The 16,673-nt window shown below is 38.5% G+C and overlaps 2 protein-coding genes and 1 long non-coding RNA gene across 4 annotated transcripts in view; 2 read left to right on the forward strand and 1 right to left on the reverse strand.

The window, feature by feature from the left end:
- The window catches only part of LOC135348938 (mucin-2-like), a 97,115-nt gene that overhangs the window by 22,871 nt on the left and 57,571 nt on the right, over positions 1-16,673 (forward strand). The gene's annotated exons all lie outside the window — the stretch shown is intronic.
- On the reverse strand, positions 7,233-14,699 carry LOC135348919 (uncharacterized). Of its 2 annotated transcripts, none has more exons than XM_064547313.1 (16): positions 14,547-14,699; positions 14,185-14,484; positions 13,839-14,119; positions 13,526-13,738; positions 13,270-13,473; positions 13,013-13,129; positions 12,908-12,951; positions 12,272-12,325; positions 12,175-12,222; positions 12,049-12,096; positions 11,960-12,001; positions 11,630-11,786; positions 10,971-11,092; positions 10,583-10,742; positions 8,247-8,304; positions 7,233-7,453 (listed from the first exon to the last, which is right to left on the reverse strand). In XM_064547313.1, exons 4-16 carry the CDS (start codon positions 13,710-13,712, stop codon positions 7,357-7,359), a joined length of 1,338 nt encoding a protein of 445 aa, XP_064403383.1. In that variant the 5' UTR covers positions 13,713-13,738; positions 13,839-14,119; positions 14,185-14,484; positions 14,547-14,699; the 3' UTR covers positions 7,233-7,356. The 2 variants fall into 2 exon arrangements, with proteins under 2 accessions (XP_064403383.1, XP_064403391.1); XM_064547321.1 differs by having other exon boundaries at positions 7,235-7,453; positions 13,535-13,738; positions 14,547-14,696.
- Positions 14,929-16,502, forward strand: LOC135350403 (uncharacterized). The gene is made up of 4 exons (XR_010399143.1): positions 14,929-15,070; positions 15,138-15,528; positions 15,674-15,967; positions 16,114-16,502. It is a non-coding gene; the product is annotated as an uncharacterized LOC135350403 (long non-coding RNA).

The following is a 16,673-nucleotide window of genomic DNA, read 5'->3' on the forward strand; positions in this document are numbered from 1 at the left end:
ACACGCACGAGGTAACAAGAGTTACGTACGTACCTCAACCATGCATGCAGCTCATAATTATGTTGTAAAGAAAACACATGATAGCTATAAGTACAAAAGTGTGATAAAAAGAAGGTCACAGAAGGTTCACTCAGAGTCCATGTTGTAGAAACTCCACAGTTGGGTATAGGCGTGTGTGGGAAGGAGTAAACAGCACTGGGGCTTTCCCAGGGATAGTACCACATGTATATACATTATTAGTTACCTAAACCATGCAGCTCGTATAGTAAACAACACAAACATTTAGTTTCTGATTCACCTAAAAGTGTGCCCAATGCTTGCAAATAGTGTCATATCAGTGATCTCATGCAATCAATATTAGTGGGAAGTGCAAGACATGCTTACCGGTATATACACTTGAACATAATTCGTATACAACATGTCGATCCACACAAGCATCCATTGTCACTAAAACTTTAGACACAGCTATATACACTTATAGCAGCTACACTGTCAAGTATAAGAGAGGTGCATGAAGTTTAAATTTTCCTCTTAGACACAGACTATCCTTCTTTAGCAATTCTACAGCACCGGACAAAAATAGTACTTCACTTTATAAAAGCAAATACTGATATACTGCATGTGCATATTTTGTTTCATGTTTGTAAACAGGTGCCCACTCTAAGAAGAGGGTTCCTGTGAAAGGTGCCACCAACCCATTGATAGTCACCGTAGTGACGACCAACGGGAAATTCCATTATTGGCAGCGTCACATGGAATTATGAATATCCCTATATGAACATGTAACATGCATGTTACAGGCAATTACATGCAGGTTACCTGTAACATGCATTTATATTATACTTTGCTTCAATTTCATTACACAAAAAATTCACAAACTGTATAATACTCAACACTTGGACTTGTGCGTCACCAGTGACCACCATCACATGTACCACATGCACATCTGCAAAATACCCTTATCACATCATTGTACATGATCAGTACACCTAATCTACATAACATCAACATACCTTTATCCCATACCTCCCTACACCATCAATCACACAGCATATCCACACACATCACACACCCTCACCCCTCACTCTTCTCCCACGACTCTTCTGGCTTATATATATTCAAGCAGCAGCACAAAGTTTAGAGAGAAGCTAAGTCCTGTACTTTTTGTACAAGTGCATGAAGTGTACAAGATGGAGATAAAACAAGGAATATTATAGTGGTCACCCACAACTTGGTGACTTTTCAAGGTGTGGTTACATTACAAGGGATGGTGACAAGACTGTTACATATAACCTGCCATATGGCCACAACGCAAGCCATCATCAACTCATAAAACCACACCCACATGATGTCATGGATTAGCATGCTGAGCAGCTAATCTGCCACGCCTACTATAGAGTGGGCACATGCATGCCAGCACCTGCAGTTGCCAGACCCTTCTTCGAGTGAAGGGGCGTGGCTTGCATTGTGACCATGTGGCAGGTTATGTAACAGTCACGTGGCTATCACTGTAATGTAACAAAACCACAACTTGAAAAGTATCATCACCTTCTGATAAATACCTATGCACTAAATACCCATGGACATTTATAACCCTTTCCCGTTTAGCCGCACACAATCTGGAAAATCTGGAACAGTTCCATCACTTTAGTTTGCATCTGAGCCCAACCCACCAAATTAGCTTGATGTTATCTCCGCCCCCAATGAGATGGGCGTGGGTCAATGGCTGTGCACAAACTAACCATCGATTTTATGCCTTGCTGCTACCTCGATGGAAGTATGTGTGGCCTTTAAAAGCTGCACTCTGGTCAACTAAGCTGCTTAGCAAGCATGTAGACTATTGTAGAGCTTGTGTCCACTTGTGAAGTGCCTGTGTACACAAATGGCTTGCTGCTTCCTCTTCGAAAATATTCTATGGCTACCAAGATAGTCCAGAGGGTCTACCAATGGATACTACTCAGTCCTACATGCTGTATAGCTTGTTTTAAACCTTTTTTTAAGTGTCCTAATTGAACAGCTCAGCAGAACTTCAAAGGATAATCGCATTCATGATACTGTCCAATCTGCCACATGCAGAATCCAATATCATGCAACATTCACAAGTTGATAGCACGCTCCCTCCCAGATTGTTGTTGTAAAATTTACAACATTTTGACCGGTAAAGGGTTATAAATACCCATGAACATATAAATACCCATGGACATTTATTAAATACCCATGAACATATATAAATACCCATGGACATAATTATATAAATACCCATAGACATTTATAAATACCTATGGACATATATAAATACCCATAGACATTTATATATACCCATGGACATTTATAAATAGCTACCCAGTGGATATATATAAATACCCATATGGACATTTATATTATGTCTCACTTTTATAACAGTTTTGAGACAAACGGCACCTCATACAAATTTGCAGGAAATTTGTTGCTTATACAACAGTTGTATATGCAACAAATCGCCTGAAAAAGTTGCCTGGTGCATGCATGGTTGCGGGTTAGGGTTGCCTTAAGAATAAACGTCATAGCCAGTGGAGTGTGTTGGATCTGAACAAATTATGCCCACATACACGCAATATTTACCTGGTTTGTTTTCTCTTTCCGTTCTATTAATTAAAGAAAAATCAGCCTGGGGACGAGGCTACCACAAACAGATCAGCTTACAATTTCGGTTCAATTTACAGATGCCTATAATTAGCAATGTAATGTAGCGAACAATACAAAAACAGTTGGCATGATGTTATAACTGTTGTACTTAAAAGCTTTAATGCAATTGTCCCGTATAAGCCGTTAAGGACAATCAAGGGCTATACATAGCATTCATATTATTGAATTTCTATGTTGACGCATTATTGTAACAATGTAAGAATCAATCCCGAGGACAATGATGAGCCATATATAACAGATACCCACAATGTACACAATGTCATAATACCGTATATAGCAGGTAATTTTCGTGAGGTCGTTATTTTCGTGGGCAAGCTGACTTCCACGAAAACGTAGGCGTGGTTTACTGGAACGCATTTATATGTAAAAGGATCTTAAGGGAGCGCAAAATACCCGCCCTCGCCTTGGTTCGGCATTTTTAAGGTTTCAGCACCCTCCGAGATGTCGTTTAGCAAGATAACTTGAGCTAGCTAGCTATATGTAGTTTTGTATAGATGACTACTGACCTAGTTTTTGGTGTTTGTGGGCACAAAATGTTATTTTTCAGGGTAGGTCGAACTTTTTTCTTTGCAGAAACAACTCAACTGCCATTCATCATACTAGAGACCACCATGCACTCGTAGCACCAGGCATGCATGCATAGTGCAAGTGAAGGTGACAGTGTCACCATGACATGTAGGTCCAGTCAGACTCACAGTGAGGGTGGATGTCAGAGTGGTTGACTTTCATTGTCATATTTAAACATTTCGTACAAGGGTGACCACATCTCAGTATCATACACAATTACATTGCTGTAAGCTGTAATTATTCCGTAAAACATCGATTAAGGCGCCAATGGACTCTAAAATTAGCGCCAACTTGAATAGTCTAATTTTTCTTGGTTCTAACTGGGCGCTAAAAAAGCCCTCAAACCAGCTATTTAGCATGGCTATCACTAGCTCAGGTTCGATGATGTATTTTTCTCCGTTCTATTTGTGCGCTAAAAAAATGTTGTATTTTGTGGCGACTTCATTTTTACTGTACCACAAGCAATTGAGTAATTGCTGAACCTACATAGTGAGAGTTATTACTCGTGGCTATTGAATACACTTAAGATGTTTACTGTTTGCGCTATACTGGCTATGTTATGTCAATGATATGAGTTATCGCAAGATAAACTTTAAACCCAATCAACTACTTATAATAACTATCACAATAAAAACAAGCATCAACACTAGCTGTAATAAAATGGCCTGGTTATATACTATAATGCACACAAAACATATATTATTATATGCACATCATGCATATAATAATTATATGTTATGAATGTTCATAGCAACTATAGAAGCAACAGGTATACATGCAGGCACTATAATTTATAACATAGCCTGGCCTGCCTGAGTCCTATTGAAGTGCAGTGCATGGGCGTGGGGACGAGGCTAAGCCTAATATGCATGTATGGACATTTCAAGGAAGGAAAAACAAAAAACTGACATGCATTTGCCTCCCATGGCATAGCTAGTATACATAATAATAGGAAACTGTAACTGTCCGAAGCCTATTACAGAGATTTTCAGGTAGGTTGAGGGAATGCTTGGAGTGCAAAGTTGCTCATGCATAAGCTATAATTAAATTACTGTTGTACTGTTCTGAAAAGAAATAGTTGCCCATTTTGTTGGTGTGTTTGTATTGTATGTACATGGTCCAACAGTAATTTAATTATAACTTATGCTTTAATTACACTCTGAAGCATTCCCTCAACCTACCTGAAAACCTCTGTATAAGCACAAATTAAATTAGGTGAATTCCAGACACACCCAATATAATTATACATGCATGTGATGATGTTGACTGTACAATACCGTAGTGCTAGACTAAACGCAATATGTCACATATAGCTATAGCCGCTCGCGATTGCATGACTAGTTTATTAGATAGAATAGCACAAAAGTATTCAATGAGATTGAGCTGTATGACCATGACACCCACTATAATAATCGTTTGTCCTATACCATGTACATGCACCATCTTGTATACATTTACAAACAAACCTTATAATTATTATACACACTTTTGCAAACCTAACCAGCACGCACACCTTTTCTCATAACACTCCAAGACCATCCACCTCCAAACACATTATGATAACACACTGGCCCTCACTCTTCTCCCATGGCTCTCAAGGATTATGATAGTGTGAGTCTATAATAATTATACATCATCCTCATTTTGGGGACCAGTGAACAACACGAGTACATCTGCTGGTCTGTGTGGTCCGGATCGTCATGCATGTGTATACTATGCACCACCCCAATACACCTGAAGAGCGAAGAGAGAGGATAAACAATTAATACCTCTGCATGCATAATTAAGGCTGTTTTAGCTTATACCATAATTAGTAATGGTTAGACACTATTTAGGAATTAAGTTTCTACAAGCCCTGAGGGCTTCTAAATCATGTGAAAACTTCCTAAACAGTGTCAAGAACTTTGCAATGATGAGTCTCTAGCTATAGCCATCAGATTAATTTGAATGTAATCTTTGCTACATTGTCTAAGTGTTTGTCTAAGTGTTTGTCTAAGTAAATTACATGATTTTAAGAACACTTTCTCTAATCTGCAGTATTTATCAAACACTGTCTAGCGAGTACAATTATAAGCTTTCTAATTTTATGTCAACATAATTCTATAATAATTATTGCAGAGCAATATATCACGTAATAATTAGGTGAAGTTCTGATGTATATGTTAAACTCATGAACAAAACTATATGTTTCACTACATATTCTGGTTTGCTCTAGCTTTCCCACAAAAACACCATAACGCAAGGGGAGAGTATACAGCGCCTAAAAATAACCTAAAGAAAGAAGTTTGTAACAGTGTTGGATATAATTATAGAAATGACTTGTCAATTGGTTATGGAATTGTGTTATGAGGAAACTATAACTACTTTCACTTTGAAATTCACCCTTTTCTTATGAATGTCATTAGCAATTACTCCCCCTACGCTGTAGGCTAATTATGAATACACTTATTAAAATAAAGTGCATGTCTACAGCCAAGAGGGCCACCCATTAATTTGTGATAGACTATATGGGCCAACTAACATAATAATTATGAATAATTGTTTGAACTGTTTACAGCTAAAACAACCACCCATGCATTATTTGGGGGAAAGAAACCTTAGAGATAAATTATAATCCATGCAACTAACATAAACAAACGATCCCATCTTCCTATCCCTGAGAAGCTAAGGGGCAACAATTCAACAATCCTCAAAGGAAAACCTTGATTATTGGAGAAAATATAAGTCAACCACTATATTATAGCTATACTGTCTACTGTGGAATGACTGAACAGTCTATATTTAGAGATCAATGAATAATGATTATGAGTAATATATATAGCTATTTATATATATGTTCTTTTTGGCCTGTTCTGTCTTGTATTGTCAGTTGAGTCATATTATTAATACGGACAAAGTGATAGCTAAGTTAAGCTAATCCAGACTGTTACATCTACCATGCTGACCACATGACTTGAGATCAATAATTATAGAGTAGCACAATTTTCATTTATGATCTATAATTATATTAAGTACACAATACACAAGTAAGGTGCAAGTAACAATCAGGAAACTTCCTATAGAGCTACAAACCTAGCCTCGTTCCCAGGCCTTACTTTTTCTTGCTGTTGTCACTGTTCATCCATAAATCACTAGAAAGACATAGTCTAGTGAGGCAGCAAAAAAAGAAATGGGCGTACAGTTAAGAAAAAGTAAGGCCTGGTTTGGGAAATCGCGTGATCCACAAGGATTTTTATGAACGTGGGCGATATGTAGCCCACAATCGTGACGTAAGGTATTCTCCCACGCATTCAGAGTTAATAAGACTGTACATGTACTGAGACAACCACCAAGCTGTGCTGCAAGTCAGATCAGAGAACCAGCGTGGCCAGCTCTGGTGGCAGTAGCTACCTGCTATATATGATAATGATGACTAACTTAAGCTATTCTTGATCTATACTAGCATGTAGAAAGACACAAGAAAAGGTAATAGTCTGATAGAATCTGAACACACAATCTAGACTAGTAGATCATCTAAGGTATATAGCTAGCTATAGTGCTTGCAAACTTCCAGTTCCAAGTCCATGTCCAGCTTGCTGCAGGCAAAGTTTTATTAGTCATAGATATCTGCGTGGGCAGTCCAACATCTCTAGCTCAGCATGCCCACGCTCATTTTCACCCTTCTACCACCCTTCTACCCTCACGCGACTTCCCGATACAGGCTCTCCTTTTTCCTAACTCTACGTCTATTTCTTTCTTTATTCCTCCAATTAATACCGTATTTTATCTCATTGAACGATAAGACAGTATTTTATCTTATTGAACGATGTGATAAAGAACAGAAAAAGGAGAGCCTGTGTAGAGGCTACTACAAACCTTCATATCTCTATTTAGATACACATGCAATCTAGAGGATGCAATCCTGGATAAGCAGCAATCATGGGTAAAAGTGATTTGAGACAACAGCAAATATAACTTGAATAATAAACTTTCTTAGCATGTAAGCTGCATGAAAATTAAGTGATTGTGACTAAACTACATACGGGGATAAACTAACATAAAATTTAAGTCATGTATTGAGTTGATTCTTTTGCTAAAAGAATTGTTTAACTTCATACCACACACCTAGTGCTTGGTGTATTGTTTAAAGGGGCGTGGAGGTGCCGGGGGTTCGCTGTTAGGGGCTGGTTTAGGGGGACGGGCTGGAACCATCTCACCAGGTCTGTATGGGGGAGAGAGAAATAAGGATCATTAATGTAGCTACGAGTAATTAGTAGTGTAGTACAAAACAATGTACAAAAGAACATCGATTATCCGGACACCTTAATTGTTTCCAATGAATATGCCGATTGATAAACCCTGATAGTGCATGTGGGCGTCTACGCATACATGCGCAGAAGATAAATATGCCTGTGTCTATGGTAACAGCTGTTAATTGTGCATGAATATTAAGGGACACGCCCATTTTCCATTGCTAATCGAGGTTCTACTGTAACATTTGCCCAATTTTGTGTTATCACTGATGTTATTGTAGCAGACTAATTATACTGATTGCGTAGTTTCACACACACAGGTCATGCACTGAGTTCAGTGCCACAACATCATTTTTATAGACCACATACAGACTATTAGTCATAGAACAGTGATGACGTAGAGTTCAGCAAATTCATAGAATAACCGTATAGCCAAAATTCTGCGAGTAGCTGAACCTTCTGTGGATAACATTTCTGCGAATTAATTTTTCAACTGTTAAATTACTCGTGGTTAATAAGCATTTGCAGATAATATTTCTGCGTTTACTCATTCATTCGCAGAATTCACAAAATTTTTGGGCCACAGAAATTTCTAGCTATATACGGTAGTGTAGTCCAGTTGCTCATTACCAGATACCACCACCTTTCGTTGGCTTATAATTATTAATTTTACTTACGACTGCTTTGGTTGTGTGATAAGGAATAAACTAGCTAGCTACCATATATAATTTATGAATTCGAATTAATAAGCACTCAACTTACGATTTAGGAGGGCGTGGGGGCGTGAGTATATTTAGTAGTCCAGGGCCATCATCGGTCACTGTAAGGGATTGAGAGGGGAGGGGTGGGGTTTTGCTGTATTTATCGAAGTATTTGGTGTTGCCAAGCATGAGCTCAACTCCATAGGGAAACAACATGTGTATATATGATTGTGTGGAGTGGAGAGTGATTCATTGGAATGATTCTCGCATTTTTAGTAGCGTAAAAACACAACTAGTACACATGCACAATAAAGTCAGCTCTCTGCAGAATACAACTACTTCTTGCAACATATATAAATAGTGGGTTTGGCGATTTGGCGAATCAAGGTGAGGGTTGCCAAAATAAAAAATTGCCAGTTTTTACAGTCCCAGTATAATTATCGCAAGATATCAATAACACCATGCATGCAGCATGAATAATTATGATTGTCAAATCAATGAGGCATCATTCGCCAAATAAAGGTGACTGGGTGAATTATGTTATAGTTAAACAATGGCCTCGAGTGGTATATTTGATTTACACGCGAGAGTAATCTGATAAACCACGAGGCGCAGCCGAGTTGGTTTATCTGATTACTCGAGCGTGTAAAGCAAATATACCACGAGAGGCCATAGTTTAACTGGCTTGTACTATGTTTAGAACTGTACTACTATGTTTAGCTACTTCCTGTCATGCTTCTTCAATGAATATGCTTATAACTACTGTTTGACGTCACTGTTGCTATAGCTATGCAATGAATTGCTATCTTTTTAAAAAGCGCGATGGCTGATTCAAGCAAGCGTCTATGATTCAAGCAAGCAATTGTGAAGGCTGTGTTTCTGCATCTTTATAGAAGGCACTTCAAGAAAGTACACTGGTGCTACTTGTCTACAAAGAGTGCAAATGTACCCGAAAATATCATTCCACAAGCCTACTGTACTGGCCCAGTGCAGTGCAGTCTCTTTAGTCTGAGAAACACTTGGCAGTCTGGACCCTTCTTACTGCTCCTGGTCCCATGCAGCAATGCAATAAGCAGGTTGTGACAACCAATGTTGAAAGTTGAAAAAAAGCAACACAAACAAACCAGTATCGTTCGGTTCACGGAGTTCTTCCAAATTTGCCTCCTTTTTGGAACTATTCATCGCTCGAACTTGGCTCTTTTTATGTTGACTAAAACATTAGTAGACCCTTTTTTGTATTGAATTCTCTCTAGCTCTAATATTGATTGAATTGAGTAGATCTAGTGTGTCATTGTTTTAATTGAAACAGTGTGTCAAAAAACCCAATTTTGTTGCAAAGGTGGGATACTGTATTCAGTTCTAGCTGTACATGTAGTTTGACCACAAGCCACGGTATATGGCTGTTATACACTAGGGTATAACAGCCATATACCATGGCTGTGGTCAGACAGGTTGTATAAGTAGTATAAACTACAACTGAAGCCTTTGATCTTTGGTGCAACCATAGTACAAATATATATATACATTGTGTTGGTGCATGATAGTCCCAGTTGAGTGTTCAGCTATAAGTGAGCTAGGTAACGTACGTACTATACAACATGAGAAAGTGTGTGTGTCAGCAAATGAGCCAGGTAGGTGTACACTATAGTATTATTATGGTTTCTAAGTAACGAAGCATTATATACATGTGCATGTACATGTATAATTATGTTACAACATAATATATACCCAAGTTCATTAGGAAGCATTCGATCTGTCTGACCTATGTCACAAATTACTCACCATTGTATAACTGCAAGGTATACAAGGCGCTAACAATAACAACGCTTATATAATAACCAAGGACAGACCATGTATAATTATTATACCATGCACGCTTCACAGTGAATCTGAATGTGCAATGTGGTGGATTAGTTAGGACAACACACCATCACCTATGCACACAACGACTCTTGGGACAAGTGGGTGTATGTGTGCAACACTGATCGACGTTTTGTATAGCGCGAAACACTTATATTTCGTGGATTGCCCATTTCGTTGCACAATGTTCGCGGAATGACTGCTTACCGGAAGCCACGCCTTTAAATATTTGCACGTTATAGCAGGTAATTCTAATTAAAGAACAATTTTTGTGGACTTAATTTTCGTGTAGGATTGCTAACCCACAAAATCCGCAAAAACTAAGCCCCTCGAAAATTTTGCGCTATACGGTACATGGGTTAAGTAATCATCAAACTATTTCTTAAAGGCAAGTTAAGGATACATCCTATTAATTTTATAGGCTTCAAACTATAATTATGTGACAATATCAATCTTACACACGTATAGTACTAGGGCTTAAGAAAAGCATTGGAGTCTCAACTATTAATTGCAGGCGTATGCACTGACTGTACTCACTAGTCCCGTAGATAGTCAGGAGTTCCTTTGACAGTTGCTCTTCTCCGATCTTACTGAGATGATCACCCAGCTCCCTCCATGTTGGTTGTCCAGAACAACTCCATTGGTTAATCACCTCCGTCAAGCAGCCAGCACTGTCATCGCAACATGAATCCTCAATCTGAGTTGAGAAAATGAGACTTATGTATTTTGCCAGTGAGAAAATAATGATAAATCAGGGTATGAGAAAGTTACTTTGCACTGAAAGAACATGTACGTTAGCTCATACCCTTAACGTATTAAGATGATGAATCTATGTTTACATCCATCCGTATATATACATACTCCTGCTCACACTTGCAATTGATAATTTTTACATACAACATACAATGATTACTGAATTACGTACCTGTTGAATCAATGTCTCTGGCAGCCTCACAGTCTCAGCCAGCTCCCTCCACTTGTGTTTCATTGACCGGATTTGCACCAAGGCCTCGTCAATGTCCAGGAGTTTGTCTACATCAGCCGGGACTGAGGATTTGTTGGTGAGAGTATAATTATACCGTATATATATATATAGCAGGTAATTTTCGTTGGATAAAATAATTATTAGTTATAATTTCCTGTGAAGCTGACCTCAATGAAGCAAACAAAATTTTTACTCACGCAAATCACCGTTCTCAAATTCAACAAATTTTTACCACACCACGAAAATTACCCGCTATATAGGGTATACACACAGACATTGAACAAATAACCTATGGACTGGACAATTAAGCAAACAAGTTTTCCGCTCATGCTGCTAATAATTATATAAACCACTCTAATCTCCCACTGTCCTATTGAACGACTGCATAACATACACTTTAGCCAAAACTATAATTATATATATATACACCAGGAACAGAGACAACTCTACGTACCTATAATCACAAGAATGGGAAAACTATAAGCTTATACTGAAAGGAGAAGATTTCATAACATGATAATTGTCTATCTTGTACAAATATATCAAAACCATTGACAATGATATTCAAAGCAATGACTCAATCACACAAACAGACTCACCTGTTGGGCTGGCGGGGAGGGTGGCTGCTTGTTTCTTAGTGGCATCAATATCCACAGTGGCGTAGGTCACCTGATGTTGATTCGCTGTGGCAGTACTAGTCGTGTTGCTTTTCTGGTTGGAGCTAAGGACAGCATAGACGACTGGCTCCAATGTGGCCTGTTAAGAAACAAACAGAGTAAAGAATACATAATTTTACTCTGCACTTATAATTGTACTGATTATACACAAACAGAAGTATAGCACACGTTCGTGAATATAAATGTGATTGTAATAATTATACAATAATAACAATAATATCACTGTAATGACTAAACACAGAACACACTCACCACATTACTGATCTGTCCATAGCCAGGTAGCCTCTGAGCGCTCTGCATATGATTATTATGATGATTGAGTCAAGATAAATTATTTGTACCTGTCCACTGTTCATTACACTGTATCTCTCTTCATTGACACCTATTGCCTGTATATATTGGAGGAATCCAAAAATCATATTAATATGCATACAAAAATATAAGGCTGGCGAGGTTACTATCTATACCTTTTCACTGTTGATGGTAACACCATTGTAGGTTAATGAAGCAGGGTTCTGTGATAAAAATTAATTCAGCAGACTAAATTCACATGTGTCAACCCACCAAATCATGAGTGACTCTGTTGTAACCTTCTTCGTCTGCTGCTGGAGGCTGGTACTGTGTTAAAAAAATTTATACCACACTTACGTCCCACTAATTGATTTCATTGGTCAACAGCTGTACGATACATAGAAAAATAACATACAGCCCCAGGTATGTACAGTTTTCAAGTTGACTTTCAGGTTTTTCATTTGTTCAAGAAAATAAGCAAAGAGAAAGGGCCATGCATGCTTGACGAGACTCAAGCGACGGCGGAAGCTGCTTTCCAACAAGATGGCTAAGCCCCCATGGGTCCATAGGTGTGGTTTAGATACCAAGAAAAGCCTGCAACTCCAGTATGGGACATTGAATGGCCAATGCTAGGACCAAGGAGGCTTTTGAGTATCTGTAGGAGTCAACGTTTTGCTCAACTACGTAGCTCTTTGACAGCTGCAAAAGCTGGCATAGTCTAGCTTGCTCTTTTTGCATTATGCATTGAATTGTTGCTAGGGGGAGGCTCTTTTATAGTGCTGCGGTCATGCATGTGGTATATAAGTTTTGTGTTGTAGCTCACGATAAGTATATAGCTTTAATAAAAGCCATGGGATCACAATACATGCATTCACTGAGACAATAATTAATACACCAACTAAAACCTACATCATTCATTTCCATACTGTCATTTGATTTGAGTCTTACGCTTTCTGTGAAAAACAGCATTTTATATTACGTCATTCTTAAGTTTTGTGAATTATGTCAACTCACTTTTTCCCATTCTTCTGAAAACCACTAACATAACTATTGCCCCTAAAATGATGAGTAACATGATTACTATACCACCAACAACACCTCCAGCAACGTTCCCACGTGTTACTGCCACACCTATTATAATATAAGTATGTAGTATAATCATACATTCATAATGTACAATTTTTATAGCAGGTATAATTGCATGTGAGATTGAGAGCACTACAGCATGCATATAATTATATATAAGTTAATAAGAATCTGATGTAGCTTACTGGATTCATTTCTGCAGACAATCTCCCCTGGGATCTTGTTCCACTCTCCTGTAGTTAGACAGGTGGCAGTCGTTATACCGTCAGGTAACAGTCCATCGTCACACTGGAAGGTCACATGAGTACCAGGAATAGCTGGTACTGAATGGTCACTGATGGTGCCATTCCGTGGTGGGGATAGTGGAGCTGTGCAGTTTATTGGAGGAGCTGTGAGATGCAAGAAGAATTATCAATATATACAACTAAGACGTACACTAACCCAACTCACGAGTTGTGGGAGCAGGTGTGGTAATTAGTGATGTACACTCAATAGCCTCAGGGTCTGGACTCCACATCAGTGTACCCTCACATGTCACCATTGTAACAGCAGACACATACCCAGCATCACACTGGATGGTTACTATGGATCCTGGCAAACTGGAGACTGGTCCAAACGCTCCATTCATGGGGTTGGTCAACACAGGACAACCTTCTGAGAGAAAGAATTGGAAATGTGACTGTGAGTGTGTGTTGATTTTCTCGATTATAATGAATGCTACCAGCTTTAATATTTATTAATACTGTCAACTCACCAATCCTGAAGTTGTACTCAGCAGTTGTATACTGTTCCCAGCACAGTTGGTAGCCACAACACTGACAGTGTAGTCCACATTGTATTGAGCAGTCACAGTGGCAGAGGTGGATGTGAGACCAGTAGCGGAGAGTTGGGCCAGAGGTGAGACGGTCACTGTGTAGGTGAGGTCATCTCTACCACCAGTCTCAGTAGGAGGGTCCCACTGTACAGATACACTAACTCCAATGGCTGAGCTACTCAGAATGGAGTGTATTATTGTGAAAGGTGGTCCTGGTGGATCTATGTATATGAGTGTTTACATAGCTTATGTATATACACAGACAATTAAAGGACGAGACACTCACCAACTAACCGGATCATTGAAGATCCTATAGTAGTTGGAGTAGGCAGTGGGTCCACACAAGACACAGTGATCCCATTCTCTGCTATTCTTGACAGAGTGGATGTTAGTGTAGTGTCATTGGCTGCAATCAGTGTTACAGTGTAACCTGATTCAACATTGGGTACACTGAGATCAGAGGTGGAGCGAACAGTAATGCGAGAAATATCTGATGGTACCCATCTCAAGGAATCTCCAGGAGCAGTGCAAGTGAAAGTGACTGTTTCCATTGGACATGGTCTCTCATCACTCACTAAATATTGTGCTGTAAAGAAAGATTTACCACAATCATCACAATTCTGAAAAGTAATTATTATAGTTTGATACCATGTCCAGTGATAGCACTCCTAGAAGCAAAATAGAATATGACCACAAGGTCGTAGTATGGCCAACGAATCATTTCAGCTAGCTGTATTATAGAACAATGCATGAGCTATATAGCTACAAGGTGTTGAGTCTGCATGCATTGCATTTGCATATCCCACTTGATGAGTGGAATATAAACTATAGAGATGATGTAATTATAAGATGGCCAATGATAAGTTACTTTTGGGATGTATCTAATAATAGGTTTATAGGGAATATATACTCCTTATGAGTATCTTTGCATGACTTACTTAGATCCCACTTGAGTGTAGGTATTAAATTTTGCTTATAATAAACTTGATATAGAACCTATACTTATATATAGATCCATGCATGCTAGGAACAAGCTAATCTATACTAGAATCTGATTCTATTTGCTAGCTAGCTGTCCGCAAAAAGGATTCAAAAATCTTCTATAGGGCCTGCATGCTATAGGCTTGGAAGTTGGAATTAAGATCCGATCAAACATGACGTCCATGTCAATGGTAAAAAAGGACTCATTTAGATCTATAGATATTGAATTATACATGTTTTGTAACTTTCTGTTTTCAGGTAGTATCGGTGCTCTTAGGACTGTGCTTGATTATAAATGTGTCTGGTCTGAGGATGACCTTTACGTCATCTCTGCAATCAACGAACAGAACCTACTCTTGTCCTGGGGAGATAGTTACGTATGTCTGCAGTGGAAATGGAAGTGAAATGGATCTATATGCCCCACCACACGTTTCTTCGACCTTTCCTTTGACATATGACATTAACGACACTCCAGGGTTAGAACTTGGTGGCTCAGGCCCTATTGTAACGAGTCTTACTTCCACTAGTCCTCTCGAAGCTAACTTGTTAGTACAAAATTCTTCATTGCCGGAGTTTTCTGTTCATTGTATTGTTCGTGAACATTCAACTTCATCTTCAAAAGAAGATGAAACGCGGTACAGGCCTTCAGGTACGATAGAATCAGCACTTTAATTAACAAAGACTCGCAATCCACTTTATTGCCTAGGAGGGAGTGTATATTATAGTGGGGATATAATTATGCTGTATAAATTGTCATGCAGGCTAACTAACGATCATTATAATATATACTGCAGGCTTTCCTTTAGATGTGATTTCTCTGAGGACATTTCACGAATTTAACACTGCTGGTGTTACCTGGAGGAATAATGATGGAAATTATGATCCTAGTCACTACACAGTCCAGTTATTTGCAAATAATACTCTGACTGAATCCACTGTTATTTCTGCAGAAAGCAATAGATCAGTAGCAGAATTTACTACGTCTTTCAGTGGCACTGTAGATGTCTATGCAAAGATAACAGTGACGTCCAAGTGTAACCAGACATCTAATGGAGTTTTCACTGACACCTTTACAATAACTAGTGCAAGTTAGTTACTAATAATAATAATTATGGCTTTTCTGTCATACGTTTTGTTACATGTTTAAAGCTACATATTAACTACATGGAGTAGCTGTTCATCTAATCATCATGTCTTGTGACCACTGTTACTACTACTTCATTTATTCATTCAGGTATAACAACAGAGTACGTGTTCTGGTTACTCCTTTCAACTGCAACATTCGACCTATACAGCAATAGTATATAGTGTAGGTGTATGTCTCTGCTTCAAAAACTACAGCCTTATATATATAGGTGTGCTCAGGAGTGCACTCCTGGTGTGCTATAAATATTTTTATTTTCATGTAGCAATCTTTTTTCATAGCTGATTTACTGTGATGTCTTCTCTAATGTAAACATTTACGACTCTTACATTTCTTTATTTTGTAGTACAATCCTGCACTCTATGTTTTGTGCATGTACACTAATGCAGTGAGCGAGGAGAAATCTTTTTCAACTGCATTGCTGCTGAGATTCCTTGTGGGAGCGTGCTGCTTTCGATATTGAACTCTGTGGTAGATTGGAGAGTGTCATGAATGTGATTATTTATGGGGGGGGGGGCTTTTTATATAGTACTATGATATTATCCTATGGATACTAAAGATTATCACAGTGCATGATAATCATCAGTATCCATGGGATAATGCATTTATTGCTTAGCAACCAAAATGCAGGTTGAGCCTGGGCATGCTAA

The sequence above is a fragment of the Halichondria panicea genome, chromosome 1 (assembly GCF_963675165.1).
Source record: "Halichondria panicea chromosome 1, odHalPani1.1, whole genome shotgun sequence".
Classification (NCBI taxonomy): Eukaryota; Metazoa; Porifera; class Demospongiae; order Suberitida; family Halichondriidae; genus Halichondria; species Halichondria panicea.